The 22,613-nt window shown below is 42.5% G+C and overlaps 1 protein-coding gene and 1 long non-coding RNA gene across 2 annotated transcripts in view; one reads left to right on the top strand and one right to left on the bottom strand.

Annotated features, from left to right (window-relative positions):
- VEGFC (vascular endothelial growth factor C) overlaps window positions 1-8,539 on the bottom strand; it is a 105,493-nt gene extending 96,954 nt beyond the window's left edge. Inside the window, 2 exon segments of the mRNA XM_055333796.1 lie at window positions 8,317-8,391; window positions 8,394-8,539. Coding sequence (XP_055189771.1) covers window positions 8,317-8,391; window positions 8,394-8,471 — 153 coding nt within the window. The 5' untranslated portion in view covers window positions 8,472-8,539.
- A 1,929-nt stretch (window positions 8,540-10,468) lies between these two features.
- LOC129515078 (uncharacterized) overlaps window positions 10,469-22,613 on the top strand; it is a 449,457-nt gene continuing 437,312 nt past the window's right edge. Inside the window, exons 1-2 of the long non-coding RNA XR_008665519.1 lie at window positions 10,469-10,767; window positions 12,481-12,613. This is a non-coding gene — a long non-coding RNA (uncharacterized LOC129515078). The remainder of the gene's footprint in view (window positions 10,768-12,480; window positions 12,614-22,613) is intronic.

Genomic DNA, 22,613 nt, shown 5'->3' with positions numbered 1-22,613 from the left:
TCTACACTGGGTGCATCACTCACCGCATTGTCATTTCCTGCTTAGAGCTGAAGCTGCCACGAGTGAGAATTAATTAAAATGTTTCTGAATTAAAGTAGATTTAAGTAGGAGAATTTGGCATAAGAAATCCATAAACCTGATACGAACAGGTGAGCAGAGTTAGCAGAATCACCACGGCCTCCTCCAGGTGGTCACTGACTTATCAGGAGGCTGGGGGAAGCATTTGGAGAAGAATCGCCCTACAATCCAATCCCTACCCATGCCCTGGGGACTGTGCTAACTTCAGATCCCAGGATTCTTCAGGAAACCCAGGGCATACATATGTATTTTATATGTAGCCAACATATAACCAACCCCTAGCAGGGCTGATGGTAGCATCTCATATGTAAATACATGCCCCTTTCTTTAATAAAACTCAGGAATATTCAAATTTAGAGGATGAATACTATAAGTAAGGTTTCATTAGAGCAGAGCAGGTTTATAGCACCAAGTAATTAATGAAAATGAAATTTTGGATTTCAGAACTGCAACGAATTCCTCCTCACACTTGAAAGCCGCTAGTGCACAATCAGTATCAGGAAACAATACGAATCTACCAGTGAAGGGTATTTCAAGGCATCCATTCGATTGACTCTATGATGGATGCCCAGTGGTAAAGACAATGTCTTCTTTCTCTTATAAACTACAAACTCTGAAAAAGAGTAAATCCATGAACAATAGGAACCACCTGAATAATTTACCTAAGTAAATTCCAGAAGAAACAATTACACAGACAAATCTTATTATATAAAAATTATACAAAAATTTATATTATATGTTATTACAAATTTATTATAAATTTTAGAATTGTGTTATGTTAAATAAACTATCATACCCCATTTAAAATTCTCTACTACATCATTTTTTTTCTAATGTGAAAAATGAATGGTACCTTAATTCACAATCTATATGGATCTGAACACACAACCGTGCACTCTGCAACAAATGTAGGATTACCTAGTATTTAGAGAATGCACATCTACCTGAAATAGCGTAACTGGTATAAGCTGAAACAATGTGTGCCTGGAAGTCTGAGGACCTTCTATCAACCACAGTTTGTTCTTCCAAGTCCAATTATTCCTGAAAGGTTACTGGGCATAGATAGGTAGGACCATAATCTTTCACTAAAGTTATACTAGTGCAACTCAGAAAAACTGTGTCAGGAATTCTGGCTCAGGTTCTTGTTATGCAGTCATTCTTGCAATGCTATATACAGATTCTATGGATTAGGCCATTTGGGATCATCCTTTCATCAGAGGGGCACCATATGGTAAGGCCTGGAAGAAAGGACTAGTCTATTTCAATGTTGCCCAGTTGTAGGGAATTAGGACTTAAATAAATGTAATGGGGTAGGCCTCTTCTCTCTTCCTCCTTGCACACAGCTACACCTTGCAGCAAGATAGGAATATATATGATCACAGGCCTTCCACAAACCCAGAAGGCCCAAACCCATGATCACACTCTTCTAAAATATGTGCTGCAAAAGTTTTTTTTTCTTAAAAAAAGAAATGAAAGAAAAAAGCTTTATCCTTGCTCCTCGCTAAGTCATGTGAGTCTCGGGTCTATTATCTTTAATGAATTATAATAACGTCCATCTCAGAAAGATGTAATGAAAGCAAACTTGACTTGTTAAGCTCTCCGCACAATGCCTGGCACACACAGATGCTCAGGATTTTGCAGAAGAGACCTAATTATTATGTGAATGCCTACTCAAGATACAGAGGTATGGATGGTACCCACAGAGTGATTTGAACCTGTGAACACCCCTATAGCTGCCAGACAACAGCCATGCCAACAGCACAGGCAACTTTCTTTCCTCTCCCACCAGTCTGAGTCCCAAAACATCCTAAAAAAGCTATGAGACAAAACTCCTGGTTGGTCCCATGTTGATAAGGAGAGACCAGGACCTCCCCATCTTGAGACCTGCAGAACTGGAAGGGCAAAAATAAATCTTCCCAATTCACCACCCTCCACCTTCTCAGATCAATTTTAAAACAAGAATACACATACACTGGCCCTAAAGCTGTGCCACTGATACCAGTAACTGCTTTCTACAAAGAAATTTTGATGATAATTGATTCTTGAACAAATGACTGCCAGTCAGGTGTCCACAATTCAGAAGAAAGAATACAAAGTGAAACCAAAATGAAGGATGAATTGAGCCTTTTAATGTCCCAAACCATAGATCTCCAGACATCCTTCAAAGTTGGGGCAGAAATCTCTTATAAGAGAGGAGGCTTACAAAACACTTAAAACCATACACTCTAAGGTGCTCTGTAGCAATAAAAACTGTAGACTTGCCATTAAACAGTAAGTATTTGGGAAAAGGAGATAAGAATCCAATCCTTCCATTATGTAATCCTTTGCCCTCCTCAGAAAGGGGCTCTTAGGGAGTGAAACTCTGGGCCTCTGACATAAATTGATGCAGAGTGAGGTGAAGACAAGAGAGTTCATAAGTTTCCACTTTCACGGACATTTAATATTTCCCTACCATTGAACCTCCTTTCTAAAGAGTGCTGCCAAAAAGTATGGGTATTTGCAGTACATCAAAGAAATGTCATGAAGCACAGGAAAGGCCACAAGTCAATGACTAGGTATTATAGTTGCATTTATAGCCTAATTCAGTGGAATAAAATTTACCTCTCCATTCTTAACGCAGCGGAGTAGGATATGCAGGCTGTTAATTTTCCTTTCAGAATTGTAATAGTACTTGTCAAATTCAAATACTTTAAGGATATTACATAATTTAAGTCCTATTGATCCTAGGCAATTATTTTCCTATAATGGGATGTAAATTTGTAAAGCTTATTTTGCTTCTCCGAAGAGTTTTTAGACTAGTAAAATCTTAAGTTGATTTATGGAATAATGGTATCATCATCCACCAATGATCCATGAACCACCAAGAGCAGTCTCTGCTCTTCTTAGCAAGACCCTAATCCAATAGGACCAACTTGTCCTATGATCCAACTTGTCCTATGGTCCAATAGGACCAACTTGTCCTATGATAAAAACATTGATGCTAAGGTTTATTCCTCCCACTCCCTAATCTTTCTTATTTATTAGTCACCAAATCTATGGGTTCTTCCTCTGTGACACCTTTGGCTCCTGTTCCCACTGCCTAAGCTGTGCTGTATTCATCACTTCCCTTTTAGAATATTGCTGTTGCTTCTTCACTAGACTGTACCCCCAGCGAAAAGTTTTTATGACCTCTAATCAATCCCATAAATGCTGTTAATATTTTTCTTACTATCTGTATCTTTCAGGTGCCCAGAGATGAATCACCCTCCATTACCCACCTTGAAGTGGCTTGGGTCATATGCAACGCAACCCCATCCGTCTCTAAAAACTTATTCGTAGTTAAGATTCTTCACTGTTACTCTATATAACCCCTTGGCATCTTACCTTCTCACCCCATCTGTGACAGGGAAGGGATTCCTGTGCTTGATATAGTCTAGTCATCTGCTGGAGATTCTCACCTAATTTACAGCCCAAGTTCTGCCTTATGTCAAGCACTCCTACCAACGAGGCCATATGGCTAACTCTCTTGCACAAACTTCAGGACACAGACGATGCTTTGATACCAGTCCCCTAATATCTCACAGTATTTTTGTGCTTCAGCCTTGATTATTTTCTACCTGAGTTGTATAACTCCTTGAAGAGAGGAAAAATGGCTTATGTCTTTTAAGATGCCCCATGCCTAACAGATTACTTTAAAGCTCAACAGTTATATAATGAAGATGGTTAAACCAATTAAATTAGTCACTGTTACATAGATCGGTGACTCTAAAGCAGTCATTGTGCTTGAGAATGACTTAGGATATTGTACAGTGTGCATGAGAATGACTTAGGACAATGCACATTCTTAGACCCAAGCCCAGAGATTTGGTTGGTCTCAGGTAAGGATGAAAAAAAATTAAAAATCTCTAGGGAATTCTAATGCAGTTAACACACAGATCGTAGTTTGAAAAACATCATCGATTAATTTGAAACAGTAAATAAAAATAAAACAAGTACAAAAGTATGCAGAATTATAAAAGAGGAGAAAGAAAATCTGTCATGTTGCAAAGTAGTTGCTGTCATTTTGTGATAGTAACTATAAACTATATGTGCTTTTGCTATTTTAATATAAAATAGAAATTTTCATTAGAGTAATTAGCATTAGGGCAGCCTGGGTGGCTCAAGTGGTTTAGCACCGCCTTCAGCCCAGGGCGTGATCCTGGAGACCTGGGATCAAGTCCCATGTCGGGCTCCCTGCATGGAGCCTGCTTCTCCCTCTGCCTGTGTCTCTGCCTCTCTCTCTCTCTCTCTCTGTGTCTCTCATGAATAAATAAATAAAATCTTTTGAAGAAATTTTAAAAAATTGGGATTCCTGGGTGGCGCAGCAGTTTGGCGCCTGCCTTTGGCCCAGGGCGCGATCCTGGAGACCCGGGATCGAATCCCACGTCGGGCTCCTGGTGCATGGAGCCTGCTTCTCCCTCTGCCTGTGTCTCTGCCTCTCTCTCTCTCTCTCTCTGTGTGTGTGTGACTATCATAAATAAATAAAAAAAATAAAAGAAATTTTAAAAAAATTAAGTAATTAGTGTTACTATTAATCTCGTTTTTTTTTTTTTTTTTGTATTTAAACTGCAAAGTAGGGGTATTTAAAGTTATTTATGTAAAACAGAAAATGGGCGCCTGGGTGGCTCAGTCAGTTAAGCCTCTGCCTTAGGCTCAGGTCATGATCCCATGATCCAGGCATCAGCTCCCTGCTCAGTGGGGAGTCTGCTTCTCCCTCTCCCCCTACTCTTCCTCTCTCTCAAATAAAAAAAAAAAAAAAGAAAATCTTAAAAAAATGAAAAACAAGTTATATTTGCTCATTCAATATTTGACCTTCTAGATAATTCACTTAATTGATACAAGATTATAAATCTTTAAGCTTTCTTCTGTTGATTTTTCTCTTTAACACAGGCTTTTGCAAAATAAGACATGCTTTCCTTAAATTCATTGCTTTTAAGATATATAAGGATCTAGGTATTTATACTCTCTAAACCATTTTTTGGACTAAAAGTATACTACATCCAATCCTTCCAATTTTATTATAACCAACTTTTTCTTTTAAAAATCAAACTCAACTCCAACCAACCAGAGTGAACTCTACATAATCTCATGCTGACAAATAATGGCATTTAGCAATCTAGTGCTCTTTCTAGGTTTTGCATTTTTTTTTAGTTGGATGATCATTTTTAAAATTTCCTTTTTCACATCGTGTCTACTTAATTTTAATTAAATAATAGCAATACTTTGCTTGCCTTACTTTTCTTTTTTTTAATTTTCATTTATTTATGATAGTCACAGAGAGAGAGAGAGAGAGGCAGAGACATAGGCAGATGGAGAAGCAGGCTCCATGCACCGGGAGCCCGACGTGGGATTCGATCCCGGGTCTCCAGGATCGCGCCCTGGGCCAAAGGCAGGCGCCAAACCGCTGCGCCACCCAGGGATCCCTTGCCTTACTTTTCTAATGTTGGTTTGCTTGTACTAATATCCTTCAGGGAGACATTTTGCAATATTTTAGTAAGTCACATAACCACGAATAATTAGAAAGAGGAACCTAATAAATGCAAATATCAGTCAAGGAACAAAGAATTCTTGTTTGTGCTTGTGATTTTACCTCCTATCTTTAGTATGGCTTTGGGGTGGGGTGAAGGATTGGATGGCTAAGCATGGTTTATAGTTTGTGACGGTTTCATGTATTTTAAACATTATAGAAATACTTCCTAAGTGTAAATTACCAAAACTTTGCATCTGTCAAATATTCTGTAGATCTAGTGTGTTTTATTTAGCTTCTGAAATCTCTTTTTGGGGTTTTGTAGTTCACAGGAAATTAATTACTTCCCCTCTAAGCTTTACCTCCGCAACTTGAGCCACTTGAGGCCACTAGGGAGAGACATGGAGTCTTTGGACCATGTCTCTTGGGGATCCCATGGCAAGGACATAGCAATTTCACTAAAGGCATTAATGACACTTGTCCTGTCGAGCTCAACCAATCAGGAACTCTTTAGCACAGAAATAATATACTGTCTTGTGGGCGGTGGAACTCAGACACCTAAAATGATGCTTCATTCAGTGAAAAAGAGTCCCTATCATGTAGAGGACATCAACTCATATTCACCATATAGGATATAAAAGATGGCTAGATATGAAAAGCAAATAAAAATATGTAAAGAATTTCACAGCAAAGGGAAGATTTGATTACATCGCCAACAAAGGCGATTTTGAAGATTAAAAATAATCTAACTTTAACCTCCAACTGCAAACTCATGCATAACACACACACACACATGCGCACACCTCGGCATATTCATTCAAAACTGACCCAGCAGTGAGTGACTCTCATACAGACTTTTGGCTTATCAGGAAAGACTTCTCATTTTACTTCCTTCTTCACACTTCCTACTGTAAACTCAAGTAAGTTATCATGGGCAATAACCTGCTCTCAAACAGGTTACGTGATGTCTTTCATCAGCCACCTCTCTGGGTGTTGCCTTACTAAGTCATACTTTTAATAATTTGACTTCGCAGAAACAGAAAGTGAATAGATATCATGAAATTCAAATTACAGGAAGTGTTAGTGGGTCTAATGCTACATATTTGTGGCATTTAAGCCACATTCTCGTGATAATAGTTCTACTAACGTAAGTATGTGTGTTGAAAAGTACTTTGCAAATCACATAATACACTGTGTTCTGCAATTTAACGCTTTTTTTTTTTCTCACAAGGTTTTTTTTTTTTTTTTTTCCCTTGACCCCTATGTTGAAAATACTGAATTACAAATTCAGGGGTGGGGAAGGCTTTTTTAAAAATAATTTTCCCCAAACTTCAAAATTTAAAGGTAATTAAAAAAAACCTTAGTCTTCTCAATTGTAAAAAGTATTTCAAAATATAACTGTGAAGGCAATTCAATGTCTATACATTCAACATATGTTAATCAAGTGAACTCACACTTGACAGTTACCCACCACTGGCACTTCTCCACTTTGCCACCCGCTGAAATAAAGCACTATTGCATTCTGTACCCAGGCAGGGGTCCTGCAAGTCTTTGAAAGGAGGCATCCCATTGTCAGCTGAATATAAAACTTCTTCAGGAGTTCCCAAACTCTATTAAGCATCCTATATCCATTCTCAGGTCAGCTCTGAATGTTTTAGAGACGCATTTTGGAAGAGCAAGTCAGAAGCAGTCCAAGTACAGTTACTCCTCCTGAAAACCAGAATATCTCAGAAGTGTCTTGGCAACATTTCCCGCCAAGGGTTAAAACATTTGTTATTTAATAAAACAATCCACCTTACTTCTCGGTATTTTACCAGATTTCAGAAAGGCAAAGTGGATGCAGCTGAAAAGTCATGCCTGATAGTGATCTCCATGAGATCCTGTTGCAGCTCAAGTGTGGCCAACTTCTCCAAGTGAATCTCAGGTCTTAAGCCCTCAAGCCGGTGACTAAATTCCTCTTCCACTTTCCCTAAAATCGCCTAGGGTTCCGAGTTAGAGGAACGCTCCGCAACAAGGAACCTGGGCGGACGGGCCGTCCCGGCCCCCCTAGCCTGCTGGCACCGCCCCGCTGCCGCGCTCCCCGCCAGGGTGCAAGCCCGCTGGGCGCACCGGGGGCTGCTCTCAGCAGGTTCAGCGACCTCTACCTCCAGCCCCCCTGCGGCGCCTTCCAGCCTGCTTCCCCTCCTAACTTGCTTTGCTACTTGGTAACAACTTTATGCAAGAAAAAAAAAAAAAGAAGAAGAAAGAAAAAAGAAAAAGAAAAAGAAAAAGAAAGAAAAAAAGAAAGAAAACTTTTCTCCCAGAGAGCGCGCAGTCTACTCGGTCAACTCTGGATGCAACGTCCAGAAGGTGAAACAGCCACAGCACACTCGGCGGGGCCCCTGGGCCCCCAGGAGCCCCCAGCGCGCCCAGCCCGGCCCCGCAGGAGCCCCCAGGACCCCTGCAGGCGCCCCCCAGTCTGGCCCCGCAGGAGCCCCCCAGAAGCTCGAGGAGCCCTCAAGGAGCCCCTAGGAGCCCCCCAGTCCGGCCCCGCTGGAGCCCGCAGGAGCCCCCCGAGGAGTCCCGCAGGAGCCCCCCAGGAGCCTCGCAGGAGCCCCCAGTCCGGCCCCGCTGGAGCCCGCAGGAGCCCCTCCAAGCACCCCCAGGAGCCCGCAGAAGCCCAGGAGCCCCCCCCCCAGGAGGCTGCAGGAGCCCCCAGGAGCCCGAGGAGCCCGCCGCGCCCAGCCCGGCCCCCAGCCCGGCCGCGCACCTACCTGGGCCTCGCCCGCGTCCGGCTCCGCGTCGGAGAAGCCGAGTCCCGATTCGAAGGCGGCGGCGGCGGCGGCGGCGGCGGCGCGTCGCGGGGCCCCGGCAGCAGCGCAGCGGCGAGCAGGGAACACGCCAGAGACCAGAAGCCCAGCAAGTGCATGGTGGAAGGAGCGGGGCGCGCGGCCCGGCGCGGCGGGGGCGGGGGGCGGGGGGCGCTGCGCTCCCGGCGCCGAGAGCCGCGGGCGACCCCGAGGGCGGCGGCCCACGCTCCCCGCGCGGCTCGACGCCGGCCGGGCCGGGGCGCGGGGGCGCGGGGGCGCGGGGGCGCGGGGCGCGGGGCGCGCGCGGGGCAGGTGAGAGCGTCACGGGGAGCCGGGCGCCCGGGCGGTCCGCATGCGGGGCCGGCGAGGTGAGGCGCGGGCGCGGGCGCGGGCGCGGGGGACGGCTCCTCCGCTCGCCTTTCGGGCGCCGCTCCCCGGCGGGAGGGGGGCACGGCCGAGCCCCCGGGCGCTGCTCGGCCCCTCCGACGGCCCCGGGCCCGCGGCCCCCTCCGCCCTCCCCTCCCCTGCCCGGCGCGGCGAGCGGCGGCCGGCTGCGGAGCGCGGCCCGAGCGGCGGCGGCGGCGGGCGCAGGGGCAGGGCATGGCTGACGCGCCCTCTGCCTGCGCTTATGTGAGAGAAAGCGGCCGAGGGAGGGAGCGTGCCGAGCCCGGCCGCCCTCCCCTCTCACTTTCCCTCGGAAGCGCTCCTCGCGCTCCCCGCGGCCCGCGCCTCCGCCCCGGCGCCCGCGGCCCCTCCCCGCCCCCCCCCGCCCCCGGAGGCGGCCCGCGGGGCAGGCGCGGCGGGGCCCGGCGGCCGACCCTTTGTCCTCGCCCGCGCCCCGCGCCTCGGGTGCACGCGGCCCCGGGGCCCGGGAGGCCCGCGGGGAGCTCGGCCGCCGGGACGGGGGGGCCCTGTGGCCCCGCGTCCCGCTAACGGGCTGCGCAGCCCGCGCTCCCGGGAGCCCCGGGTGCAGGGCGCGCGGGAGGCCCCCGGGGAGCGCGGCCGCCAGGCGGGGGTGGGGTTGGGTGGGGTGGGGTGGGGGCTGCGCAGCGAGCGCTCCCGGGAGCCCCGGGTGCAGGGCGCGCGGGAGGCCCCCGGGGAGCGCGGCCGCCAGGCGGGGGTGGGGTTGGGTGGGGTGGGGTGGGGGCTGCGCAGCGAGCGCTCCCGGGAGCCCCGGGTGCAGGGCGCGCGGGAGGCCCCCGGGGAGCGCGGCCGCCAGGCGGGGGTGGGGTGGGGTGGGGTGGGGTGGGGGCTGCGCAGCGAGCGCTCCCGGGAGCCCCGGGTTGCGGGGCGCGCGGGGTGCACGCGGCCCCGGAGCCCGGGAGGCCCCCGGGGAGCTCGGCCGCCGGGGCGGGTGGGGGTGGGGCTGCACAGCGAGCGCCCCCGGAGCCCCGGGTTGCAGGGCGCGCGGCCCCGGAGCCCGGGAGGCCCGCGGGGAGCTCGGCCGCCCGGGGCCGGGGACCCCTGTGGCCGCGCGTCCCGCTAACGGGCTGCGCAGCGAGCGCTCCCGGGAGGCCCGGGTGCAGGGCGCGCGGGGTGCACGCGGCCCCGGCCGGTGGGGATGCAGGGCCCAGCTCTGCACCGACGACGGGACACACACACACACACACACACACACACACACACACGGGGTCGGTTTCTGCGGGGCAAGTCGGGCTCGCCTGAGAGGGGGAGGGGTAAAGACACACGTGTGTGCATCACATCGTGCAAAGTGACATTTGCACGGGAGTGCCCGCGTCTCCCCGGTTGGAAAACCGCGTCGTGGCGCCCGCTGCCCAGGCGTGGCCCTCCTGGGGGCGCACTGGGGGGACCTGCGGATGAGCAGGCCGCAGGGGGCCCGCGGGGTGCAGAACGTGAAAAACCCGGGCTACCTTTAAACACACTGATCCTAGCATTTCTGTCGGAGAAGACACTTTATTGCCCGATTCAGATCCACCTCTCTGAGTTCTCGAGCTTCCCTTGCCCAGGACGCACTGGATGGCGCTCGTATCTCCAGGGACAGGGAGTCCTCTGTGCTTTTCTTTCTTTTTTTTCTTTTTTCTTTTTTTTTTTTTTTTTTTTGAAAATCAACATCGCCGAAAAGCATTTCCTTCCACGTATCCATTGCTCTCGACTTCTGGACTTTACACAATAAATCTGATCTAACTTCCACATGTGAGTGCTCCGAATATTTTGAAAACATCTGTCAGCTTTCCTGCCGGCTAAATATCCTTTTTTTTTTTTTTTTAATGGAAAGGACAGCTCCAAGTTCCCTCATCAACCCTAGTCTGATTTTCCACGTTCTTCCTCTAGCATGCTGCTGGGAACAAGACGCAGTCCTGAAAGGGTTCTACAAGCACATAGAAAGGGTCGTCCTCGTCCAGACTGTGCATTTATTGATGCAGCCTCGGATGGAGTTTATTTTCTGGCAGCCAAGTGAGTGTTGACTCACACGACGCTTAAAATCAACTAAATTCCTCAAGAATTTTTCATGTGCACTGCAGTTCAGTCACATGTACATTACCCAGCATTTGTGAAGTTGGCTTAGGGCTTCCAAGATCTGAGCTCTGTTATTTATCTTTATTAAGTTCTGTCCACCCAGTGAGTCGGCCCTAGATCACAGCATGTTGAGATGTTTTTGGGATGCTGGTGCTCCGAGTCTATTATGCTTCTCGCTGTCCTTCTGCTCATATTTCATCAGTTTGCCACATTTGTCTTCAGATACTGATAAAGCTGTGGAAGGGGAAGAGCTAAGACCAGACTAGTAGGACTGAAGAAGATGGAGCTGCTTTTTTAACCATTCCTTTCTATAGTGCTTCTCAACTTTGCACTTCGGATACGGAGAGGGGATTTCAAGAACACATGCTTGAGTGCACCATCAAGATTCTGGTTTAAGTGGCCGGGGGTCAGATGTGCACTTCAGACCCCAATACACAACCCCATTGAGAGTCTCAGGCATTTGCCATACTCCTAGGGCTTGGCATAGAGTGGAGACTGCAAATCAACAGAATCAAAATGTATCAAACTGTATGGTGTTAACTGATTTATTTTATTTGAAATACAGCTATAAGCACATACAGGCCTTTTTTTCCCCCTCTCAAAAATGGTATTGTTTTTACCACTTATTATTTTAAGTCAAGGAAATGCTGGCAAAAAGAATAGTTGAGAGAAAAAAAAAAGCGATCTCAGAAGACCATCCTGCATTCTTTGTTGGAGTGTCTTCACTGTAAAAGAGGAGAATTTCTCTGCTTTACCTTTATCTGCCTCTTTTGGCTCTTGTGCTTTTTTTGGTGAGCATTTGTAAATTTATCTTATTTTTTGGGACTTTTTTCGTTGAGAAGTTACTCATTTTTTTTTTTTTGGTTGGAGGAAGATGTATGAAATTTTTTTCTAGTAGCTTTTAATCTTATTATACTTAGTTGTACTCTAGATGATGTTGAGTTTACAGCTGCACTGAGGCTTTCTTGGTGACTTTGTACATGGTTGAGTTTTGGAGCCAATTCTATGTGTGCTCTTTTTGTTGGATGTTAAGTTTGAGCTTATTGTAATATTTGTCTTGAATGAATTTTAAACTGAGATGTTCATAATTTTTTCTTGATCGAATTTTTCCTTTAGTGGTATATGCCCATTTTTTGTGACATCTGATGTTTTTATTCTAAATTCTACTTTATTGGTATCAAAATCAGAGTCTTTGAGAATTGAGACCATCTGTGAACATGAGTTGTAGGAAACCATAAACCCACTTATATCAAAGTGATTTGGTTATTTTTTTTCTAGGGAACTTTAGCCTAGGAAAGATATTGCAAACCAGTAATTAAATCCACTGTTTGCTTCAGGAAATGCCAACAAATCAATATATTCAAGACAATAACCTCACTCTGGCAAAATGCCTTTTTATCAATAACAGCATGGGCAAGACCCTCACCTACATGTGTCAAACAATCCTAAACGGGACATCACAAATTTTGTCCAGTCCTATCCAGTTCTCCACTTTGAAAGGCCCACCTTAATCTACTTGAGTCTAGCCCCCAGAGTCCTACAATTATTCTACTTCTGACTTACCCCTTCTGAGACGTTGCTAAAACTGTCACAGTGGTGTTCCCCCGTATTGCCATAAGTTCTACTAAGTGTAACTTTTGTTTATTGAAGGGTTATCTGGTGATATTTGGGGGAGTTCAATAACCTGGAAGTCCCACCGAGACCTTATTGAAGATCCCCTTTGTGCCAAAGCCTGAGACCCTCAATTCAGAAATGGGGAGCCACCGTGGCCTGCAATGATGAGGTAAGTCTCGCGTGAGATCTCAGTCCCAGTTTCTCTTCATCACGCTATCAAATGCTGAGTGTATTTGGTCCTGGAAGATTGCCTTTCAGGAATTCTTGGCTTATTTGATCAGATTTGTAGCTGTGTACCCCCGGAAGAAAGCTGCCTCATTCCTAGCAACATGGCTTGTTTGTAGCTACTCTTTTCAGTATCTTCTGTCGCTAATGGTTAGCGGGAAGTTCGTGTTCCAATGATATGTCTTCCAAGATCTTCCAGGTTGGCCATTGGAGGCTGCCTAAGTCATTAGGTTGGGGTGCCCAGGGCATAATAAGGCCAACAAAGCACTGACGTGACTGACCATTGCCTGACTGTCACATTTGTCTCAAGCCTAACCTCAAGTGTTTGTCTCCTGAAGGCCTCTCGCATATATTTACACTGTAACCAGTGCTTGTGAGTCACCTCCTAAATGGCATAATTTCACCAACACTAGTTTAACGTAGAATGGGAAGGGAGTAAAACTGCAAACATTTAATGACTTGTAATATTTTATTGGTATGCAAAAGCTTGCTAGAGAAATCCAGATTCCCCAGTTGCCTCTCTAAATTCTGTGAAGGAAACAAATGAAAAAATGTGAAAGGCTATCTCTCTTTTAGATCTGCTCAAACCACAGCTTGAACCTAAAAGTTTTGATCTTACTCTTCTTCTATCCTATATCCTTCCATTATCCCCTGCCTCCAACACTCTGACCAGCTCTCTTTTCCAGCTGGCCAGCCAGCCACTCTGAAAGCTCAGTTGTCTCTTAAAAGTTAAGCAGATCAGAACAGGCCCCTTATGGTTGAACTTAAGCCCTGATTGTGGTTTGAGCTGAGAGCGATTTTCAAAGGCTTTCCAAAGCCTATGCAGGGTAGGCGGAAATTTACAGAGCAATTTGCAGTGGTCCTTAGAACATTTAATTCAGGGTTCCCAGACCTCTATCATTTGATTTATATGTTATTAGGAACCTCATATGTAATAAGATTCAGTGGGTACTGAAAGATACTGTGAATATTCTGATTGAATAGACCCCAAATCCCATAATAAAACTAGAGGAACTTAGAAAAACTATAAATATCAGACAAAAATTTTGGAGACCATGCCCACAAACAAATAAATAGATGAATACATTGGAGACTTTGGGAATATGCTCTTTAACCTCTCTGGAAAACATTTAGGTGTAGCTCTTGGAGCAGCTATGACCACGGCTCATTCCTCACTGAATGGCCTTAAGTCAGAAATAGGGGATTTAGTATGCAAGCAGAAACTGGAATGGAAAATAGTCCTGTTGCTAGACTTCTAAACCCTTGTGAGTAAAACTAAAGGGAAGAAAGGAAATAGCAAATCAGTGAAGCTGCCACAAAGGATGGTCAAACACTCAACTTCTCATTTGCCCTTGAGCTCCCAATGACTCTTACTGAGGAATATTTTTTTTGTGGCACAACAGCTGTTTTAGAGTATGAAGAATTTTTTGGGGGAAAATAAACATGGGGGTCATCTTTATCACCTTGGCTGCTTGGCATCACCAAAAGCCTTCAAATGGAAACTTGCATACATTTAACAAGAAATTACTTTCACTCCAAAGGAAAACAAATTGATCACTACACTTTTATGAGCATTGGTGAGAAAATTTTATTACAGTTGCTGAGCATGTCTGGTTGCATGTCTCATCTGTATCAGATTAATCCTGGTGTAACTATAAAGATAGAATGTGGAAGAACCCAAATTTTAGGGTACCTTTGAATACGTACAGATGGATTCATACAATTACACCTTGTGATGGAGTTTGAGTGTCCCAGTTATTATTTGCTAATTTTCAAGGTGAAATGAAACTTTTGTTTGCTGGAAAGGTGTAGTTCGTATAGTAGCAAAAATATTATTTGACCTTGTGTTTTCGATCTGGAGAATTCCAACCTATTTCTCCAGTAACAGAGGCACTTAGTGTACTGGGATAGTCGCTAGAGAACTTTATGAAGCCTTGATGTTTACTATGAAATTGCATTGTTCATGATATTCTCAAACCTCATGAAAAACAGAGAAGGTGAGTAGCATTTTTAAACTCAAATGAGCACTCATTGATTCTTACCCTAAGAACCCATAAGAGGTCTCCCTTTCAGGGTGCATATTTCTACCCCAATTCTGGACTCTACTTTGGACAGATGTGACAAAACACTTTAAGAGACTCAGGCAGTCTAATCAGTCTTAGTATTAACAGGGATGAGTTGCATTTCCTTCATCTTCTCCCAAGTGGCCTCTGTGTGACCTAAAAACCTCAGACTGTCAGCTGGAAAAGACACCATAAAAAATGCCAAGGACCCACAATGGATAGGAACTCTCTAGTAATTTTTGACACTAGATCAGCGCTTAAACTCAAGAAAGTCAATATTTAGATTCTTATATCCCAACTAAAACAAACAAACAAACAAAAAACACAACCCACTGACAACAGGATTAATTTTCCTTTAGGAAATTTGAAATTAGAAATTTTTAAGAATTCTTTAGAAGCAGTTGGTCTGTTGGTGGATAGAACTTCCACTACAGAGCTTTGTGCCAACACAGCAAGATGGCAACCACAGGACATGGCCAGCCTCCAGCAGAGACCTACAGAACTCGATTTAGATGACTGGGACCATGCTGGAATCTGTATGCTTGTTTTCTTTTCCCTCTTAGCAATTTTCCTTAATGATTGTAGGCTTAAGGTGCTGGATAGGTAACCAACGACTGTGACTTCTTAACCAGTGAAAAGTCAAGGTCTCTAATATTGCTTTCTCTGCCCTTAGTCATTCCTTGCTATGACTCAAAAACTGGGAGAAATGTGTGCATGATTTATCCAGAAAAAACAACAGAGCTCTGTGTTTTGCACACATTTGCATATGAGTGCCAACTGGCTAGTGCCAGTCGTTTGTTATGAGATACTTGGTTTCATCCATAATTGGACTCAACCACAAATTGGCTTTTTATGTGGAAGAGAACACAACAGGACAGGTAACTAAAATCCAAACTCCTTAGAAAGAAAGGTTTCTGCCTCCCTGAAACCACACTCAAGGACCATTTCTTAGAGATAACGTCTGTAAACAAGCTTTCATGGAGGAAAGACTCAGAAAGGGAACAAGGAACAGATGGTTTGTATTTAAGATCTGTCTCACATTTACAGACCTTACAAAGAAGGCTTAGTATGGAGATACTCTTGATTGCCTATCAGACCTACCCTGAGTGACCTTTGGTGAACCTCTCTTCACCACATGGGGTTTATGTGAATATTAAAATTAGTTAATATAGGTAAAAAAAATTAAAATAATACTTGGCACGTGATACTCTGAATAAATTTTGGATAAAGAATGACTAATGATTATGAATTAACCTTTAATTGTATGCTATTAATACATTGGTATATTACTCTTTATTCCTTCCTTATATTTATTACATTTTTTCTATTTGTTCACCCTTAGAATTAAATAATTGTTCAGGTGGATATAAAATTCTCATACTTTCTTGAGCACTTAAAAAATGTTATTTCCTTGCATTCCTCCATCAACTACTTCTACCAAGAAATCTGAAAACAATAATAGTTTATAGCCATATAATGTCTGTGTTTGTCTGTGTTTTCATGGGCTTTACATATAGTATCGTATTTAGTGCTCCCAACAATCTTAGGACATGGAGATTATTATGATGTGTATCGTATAAATGAGGAAACTGAGCTATGGAGAAGCTGAATATCCTGTTTAATGTTAGAGCTAGTTTTTGACAGACCCTGGATTCAAAGCAGGCGGCTCCAGACCAGGAGATGAAGCACTCGCTGCCCCCTACTTACTGCCTCCTTTTGAATATTGCTGTGATGCTTTTCCTTGTTACATGATCTGCCATTTCTTGTTAGAAAATTTTGGAATGCCTCCCTTGTCTTTGCTATTATTCAATGTTCCTGTAAATATCCAAAATTATTTATTTATAACTTCTTTGGCACCCTTGGGGTTTTTTCAATCCGAGTTTGTATTTGTGTGTGTGTGTGTGTGTGTGTGTGTGTGTGTGTGATTTCTGCAAAATAATGGGTCATACGTCTTTAAGTAATTTATACAAGCTGTTTTTTTTCTCTATATTTTTCTAGAATGTCTTGTATACATGTTGAGATTCTACCTTTATTTTTCTGTGTTATCTTTTATTGTTTTCCATTCCATGTGTTTATCCTTTCCTAAAATTTTCCCCCTTATTTTGAACTTGCCCCCCCATTGTTCATATCAATGATTCTTCTTTCTCCGTATGTGTTTATAAACATATGTATTTTTTCTGCCATAATATATATGTTTCATAATTCACTTTTTTCACACTTTCCTGTGATTATTTCAAGGATTATTGAAATTCTACCCCTTAACCAATTGTGATTGCACATCTAATCCTCATATTCAAGAAAGAATATTGGAGGGCCACCTGGCTGGCTCAGGCGGTAGAGCATGCAACTTTTGGTCTTGGGGTTTTGAGTTCAAGCCCCATGTTGGGTGTAAATTCTTAAAAATAAAATATTTTTAAAAAAAAATATTGGAAAGCCAGTTACTGAGTATGATATTTTTAGAGGGAAAAATCTTGATCGAATTTTTGAAACTGTATTATTTACAAATATGAGTGGTAGAATTGTTATAGTTAACAAATTACAAGCGAGCCATTTCAACTGATTACAACAATTGGTGGTCATGCCGTTGTTTTTAAATATTCATTTGCATACAGAATTGATTCCAAAGTGCTTACCATGGGATGCAGTTTCTTTCACAATATTGTGACAGCCCCACCTTTCTAGCTTAATTCCCCATTACTTTTCTACTATGTGTCCTATTTGCCAACTCCACTAGGGGGGTTTTTGTTCCTCAGTCACACCAGATAAACTATCTCACCAATGCACATTTTTAATACTGTTTTGGTAGGAGAAGCAATTCTTTCTAGTCTTGATCTTCATTGAAATATTTTTGTTTTTGTTTATTTCCTTATCATCATGGTCAAAACATTCCTTTCTCATCCATTGGAATGAATTCTTTCCTCCTTTGTGCTTCATTATTTTTGTATATTTCATGATCTAAACGTTTTTTTGTCTCATCATATGCTTACTCATTAAAGGTATTTTCTCAGTGACGAGCATGGTGCCTGGAATCTTCTAAATACTTAGTATATGCTTGAACAATGAGCTAATCTCTTATTTCTCGGGTTGACCAAAGCACAGATGTTTCTTCGGCTCTTTCTCCTTCTTTCCTTCTCCTCTCTTCCTCCTTCCCATTCTTCCTCTCCAACCTTCTCCAAATCACAATCTGATAAAAATCATATTTACCACTGTGTTAGCCACGTGTTTAACACTAGCCAGCTTCTCTGCGTAAGGATTGGATTTCACTCATCAGTGTCTTTATTGTAGCATCTAGCACAAGAGTTTATTGAATTTAATTAAAAGTGAGCAAGGAATTTGAGATAAGACCTTTATTCATTTATTATGGTAACTGCTTTTAAAAGGTATATCTGAGGGACGCCTGGGTGGCTCAGCCTTTGAGCATCTCCTTTCGGCTCGGGTCATGATCCCGGGGTCCTGGGATTGAGTCCTACATTGGGCTTCCTGTGAGGATCCTACTTCTCTCTCTATCTATGTCTCTGCCTCTCTATCTTTCATGAGTAAATAAATAAAATCTTAAAAAAAAAGATATAACTGACATACAGTAAACTGCTCATACCTAAAATATGCAATTTGATAAATTTTGACATACTTACACATCCATGAAATAATCACCACGATCAAGACTGTGAATATATTTATCACTCTCAAAGGTTTTCTCACGTCACTCCCTTCTGCTCTTTCGTGTCCAGGTAACCAATGAACTTTTTCCTATCATACAGATAAGCTTACATTTTCTATAATTTCATTTAACTGAAACCATATAGTATGTACTCTTTTGGGGTCTGATCTCTTTTATCCAGCATAATTATTTTAAAATTCATCCATGTCATTGACAGCATGACAAGTTCACTCCTTTTTGTTGCTGATTAGTATCCACTGTATAGATATATCATAATTTGTTTATCTGTTCATCTCTTGATGAACATTTACATTGTTCCACTTTTTGGCTATTACAAGCAAAGTTTATATGAACATCGTTGTAAAGAACTTTATGTGGCAAAAGGAAAAAAGCTTCCATGAGATGATCATGTTTTTTCATTTCTAGCTTTTTAATATGGTGGATTATACTGAATGATTTTCAAATATTAAACCAATATTTTTTGCTGGAATAATTCCAAGAGTTTGCATAGACTTGGTACTTTTTTCTTTTTATTTATTTACTTTGTATTAAGTTTAGAATTTTAATTCCAGTATAGTTAACTGAGAATGTTATATTAGTTTCAGGTGTACAATATATATGTGGAACTTGAGAAACAAAACAAATGAGCAAAGGTATTATTTCTTTTTTAAATGTTTGGTAGAATTCACAGTTGAAGCCATCTGGACCTTGAGTGTTCTTTGTGGTCAGATTTTTAACTGTGAATTCAATTTCAAGAGGTATATAGGTCTATTTAAATTATTGGCTTATTCTTGGATGAACTTTGGTAGTTTTACCTTTCAAGGATTTCTTTCATTTTAAGTTGTCACATTCATTGGCATGAAATTTTTCACATTTCCTCATTCCTTTGAGTTTGTGTCACATTCATTGGCATGAAATTTTTCACATTTCCTCATTCCTTTGAGTTTGTGTAGAGTCTGTCATGATGTTACTTCTCTTGTTCTCAGTATTAGTGGCTTATATCCTTCCTCTCTGTTTTCCTCTCTTTCCTGATCACTCTGCCTAGAGGCTAATTAATTTCATTGATCTCTTCAAAGAACCAACTTTTTATTTCATTGAGTTCTCTCAATCTTTGTTTTCTATTTCATTGATTCTACTCCTTATTATTTTCTTATGTTTAGATTGGGTTTAGTGTATTTTTTAAAAGTTCCTATGATAGAAGATGCCATTGATTTGAGATATTTTGCCTTTCATGATATAGTTTTCGTGCCACAAATTTCTAAGTACTTCTTTAGCAGCATACCACAAATTTTGATACATGTACTTTTATTTCCATTCAGGGAAAAGCACTTTCTGATTTGCCTGTTGTTTCTTCTTTGACTCATAGGTTATTTATAATTGTGTCATATAAGTTCCAAACACTTGCAGATATTCCAGAGATTTTTCTGTTATCCCTAATTTATGTTGTGATCAGAGAATATAGTTGGTATGATTTGAATCTTTTAAAACTTATTAAGCCTTGTTTTCATGCTTGGAATATGATCTACCTTGCTAAGTGTTCCACGTGCACTTGAAAAGAATGCATATTCTTTTGTTCGCAGGGTGGGATTTCCTATAAATGTCAATTAGGTCAGGCCAATTGATAGTGTTCTTCAGTTCTCCTATATCCCTTCTGACTTTCTGCCTACATGTTCTGGGTTATTGAGAGAGGGACACTGTACCTCGAGCTGGGTTTGCCCATCTCTCTTACACTTGTATCAGCTTTTCTTCCTTCTATCTGCAATCTCAGTTATGTGTGCCGTGTAATATATTATCCCCAAAATAAGACTCTTTTGAGAGTAAAACTAGTTTGAATAACAATGACACTGTAACAATGGTTGTAAACCTAGATTTTCCTGGTACATACATCAATCTACTTAAAAAATGGCAGATATAACTATATATATAAAACTCTCTCTATATAAAACTCTATATATTTTTCTTACATGATATGAATCTGTATGAGGTGATAAATAGAAACAGTCTGAATGCTGTAATTTATTATTTCAACTCAGAGAACCCCTGTCTTTATTAAAAATTGCAGCACTCCATACTAGTCTTGTCAAAGTCTTACTGCCAATATTGGGCTGGGGGTTAGGGGGTTATAGTTGCTTTTACATTTGTTATTCCTTTAATCCTTCTTGCTAGTTGCAGTTTTGATACTTTGAAGTGCAGAGGAAAGCAGAAAATAAAGGGATAAGGAGATAGAATGAAAAAAATTGTTTTTTGACTTACTGTCCTGATGGTCAACTTTCAGGATTTTCTGCGCTTGGAGAATGTTAAGAACCAACTGTCTCTGGCTGTTGAGGAACTTTTTGTCATTTTTTAGGGGTACCTATATACGTTGCAATTTTTATTGAAGTGTAATTGACATACAATATTCTAGCTCAAGGGTACATCATAGCAATTAAATATTTTTTATGCAATCTGAAATGGTCCCCATGATAAGTTTAGTTACCATCTGTCACCATACCAAGACATTACATACTATTGACTATGTTCCCTGTGCTGTACGTTACAAAGAGAGAACCTTTTTGGATATTGTGGTTCTTTTGAAACCCCTTCTGTCAGTGGGGGTGTTATACCTGAAGTTTCTTGAACTGCATGGATTCATTACTTTCCAGCTGATGGCTTATGACTTTCCCCATCCAGATCACATAATGCCATATTGGGCTTCATGGACTTTTAAATTAATATCCTTACTACAGTGCTGAAAATGGAATGGGAGAGTTTATGAGCAAATAAGAGGCTGTAGGATTATAACAGTTCAGTCAAGAGAAGACTATCAGTGGGATGCCTGGGTGGCTCAGTGGTTGAGCATCTCCCTTTGGCTCAGGTCATGATCCTGGGTCCTGGGATCAAGTCCCACATTGAGCTCTCCACAGGGAGCCTACTTCTCCTTCTGCCTGTCTCTGCCTCTCTCTGTGTCTCTCATGAATAAATAAAATCTTTTTAAAAAAAGAGAGAAGACCATAAGTTTAACTAAGATAGTAGCATTAGAAGCAGAAATAGGTGGATCAACTCAAAAGAGTTTTATTCAAGAGTTTCTGTTTTATTGAGCATTAGGTGAACAAAATGAAAGTTTTGGGGCTAAATCTCAGATTTTGGCATTCACCATTGGGCTGATGGTGGTATGAAGATATGAATGCTGAATAGGACCAGGTGTTAAGGAGCTTGAGGTCTACAAATTAGAAAGGAAGCTAGGAAACTGGATTGTCAAGTCAAGAGAGGAGAGTATATTGCAATAGAGGTATCTACTAGCAGTGTCAAATCCTGCCAAGAAAGTAAATAAAATGAGCTCTGAGGAACACCCACTGGAACACTGCTGACCTCATTAAAATATTTTGGTGTAGTGTTGGAAGCATAAGTCGTATTTCAGTAGGCTGAGAAGAGAAGGGGAAACAAGGAAATAGACACAAGTATAGGAAATGCTTTTAGAAGATGTGGATAGGAAGGAGAAGAAAGAGTTCAGGGGTAGCTACATGGAGATGTGTATAGAAGAAAAGTAAGATGGGATTGCAGAATGGGGAGGGCAGATTAGAGTTAGCTGAAACTGAAAATAGATTTGAGATTCAATGTAAATTTGGCTATTAATCTGATTGCAGTGACCACCCACTGACAGGCTTTAAACAGAGATGTTTGATGCCATGAGAGTAGTGTTGGGGAGAATGAATTTTTATCATTATTCAGCTAGAATAAAGGTGCGTTGAGAGGGAGAAAATGGGATTGAAGGTAGAGAAACAGGATAAAAACCTTTTCCAGTGATGTAGGTGACTGATGGTAAGGAACTAGATTATGTCATTTTGAACTTAAAAAATAATATGTTCAGGACGCCTGGGTGGCTCAGTTGGTTAAGTGTCTGCCTTTGGCTCAGGTTATGATTCCAGGGTCCTGTGTCAGGTCCTTGTGTCAGGCTCCCTGCTCAGCTAGGAGCCTGTTCCTCCCTCCCACTTGTGTGCGCACTCTCTTTCTCTCTCTCCTTCTCTCAAATAAAATCTTTAAAATAAAACCAACATGCCGATGACTGTAAAGAGTAAGTGAAGATTCTTTTATTTGCTGAACATTTACCGTGTGAAAGGCAGGAAAATAAGAGTTTTCACAAATATCAACTCATTTTATCCTAACCATTCAGCGAGGAAACTGAATGAGAAACGTTAATTTGCTTGAGTTTACACTGTTCTTCAAAATTCATATGACTGTCGTTT

Source organism: Nyctereutes procyonoides, unplaced genomic scaffold (assembly GCF_905146905.1).
Source record: "Nyctereutes procyonoides isolate TBG_1078 unplaced genomic scaffold, NYPRO_anot_genome, whole genome shotgun sequence".
Lineage (NCBI taxonomy): Eukaryota > Metazoa > Chordata > Mammalia > Carnivora > Canidae > Nyctereutes > Nyctereutes procyonoides.
The sequence above is the reverse complement of the archived record's forward strand: the minus strand, read 5'-3'. Positions and strand labels throughout refer to the sequence as shown.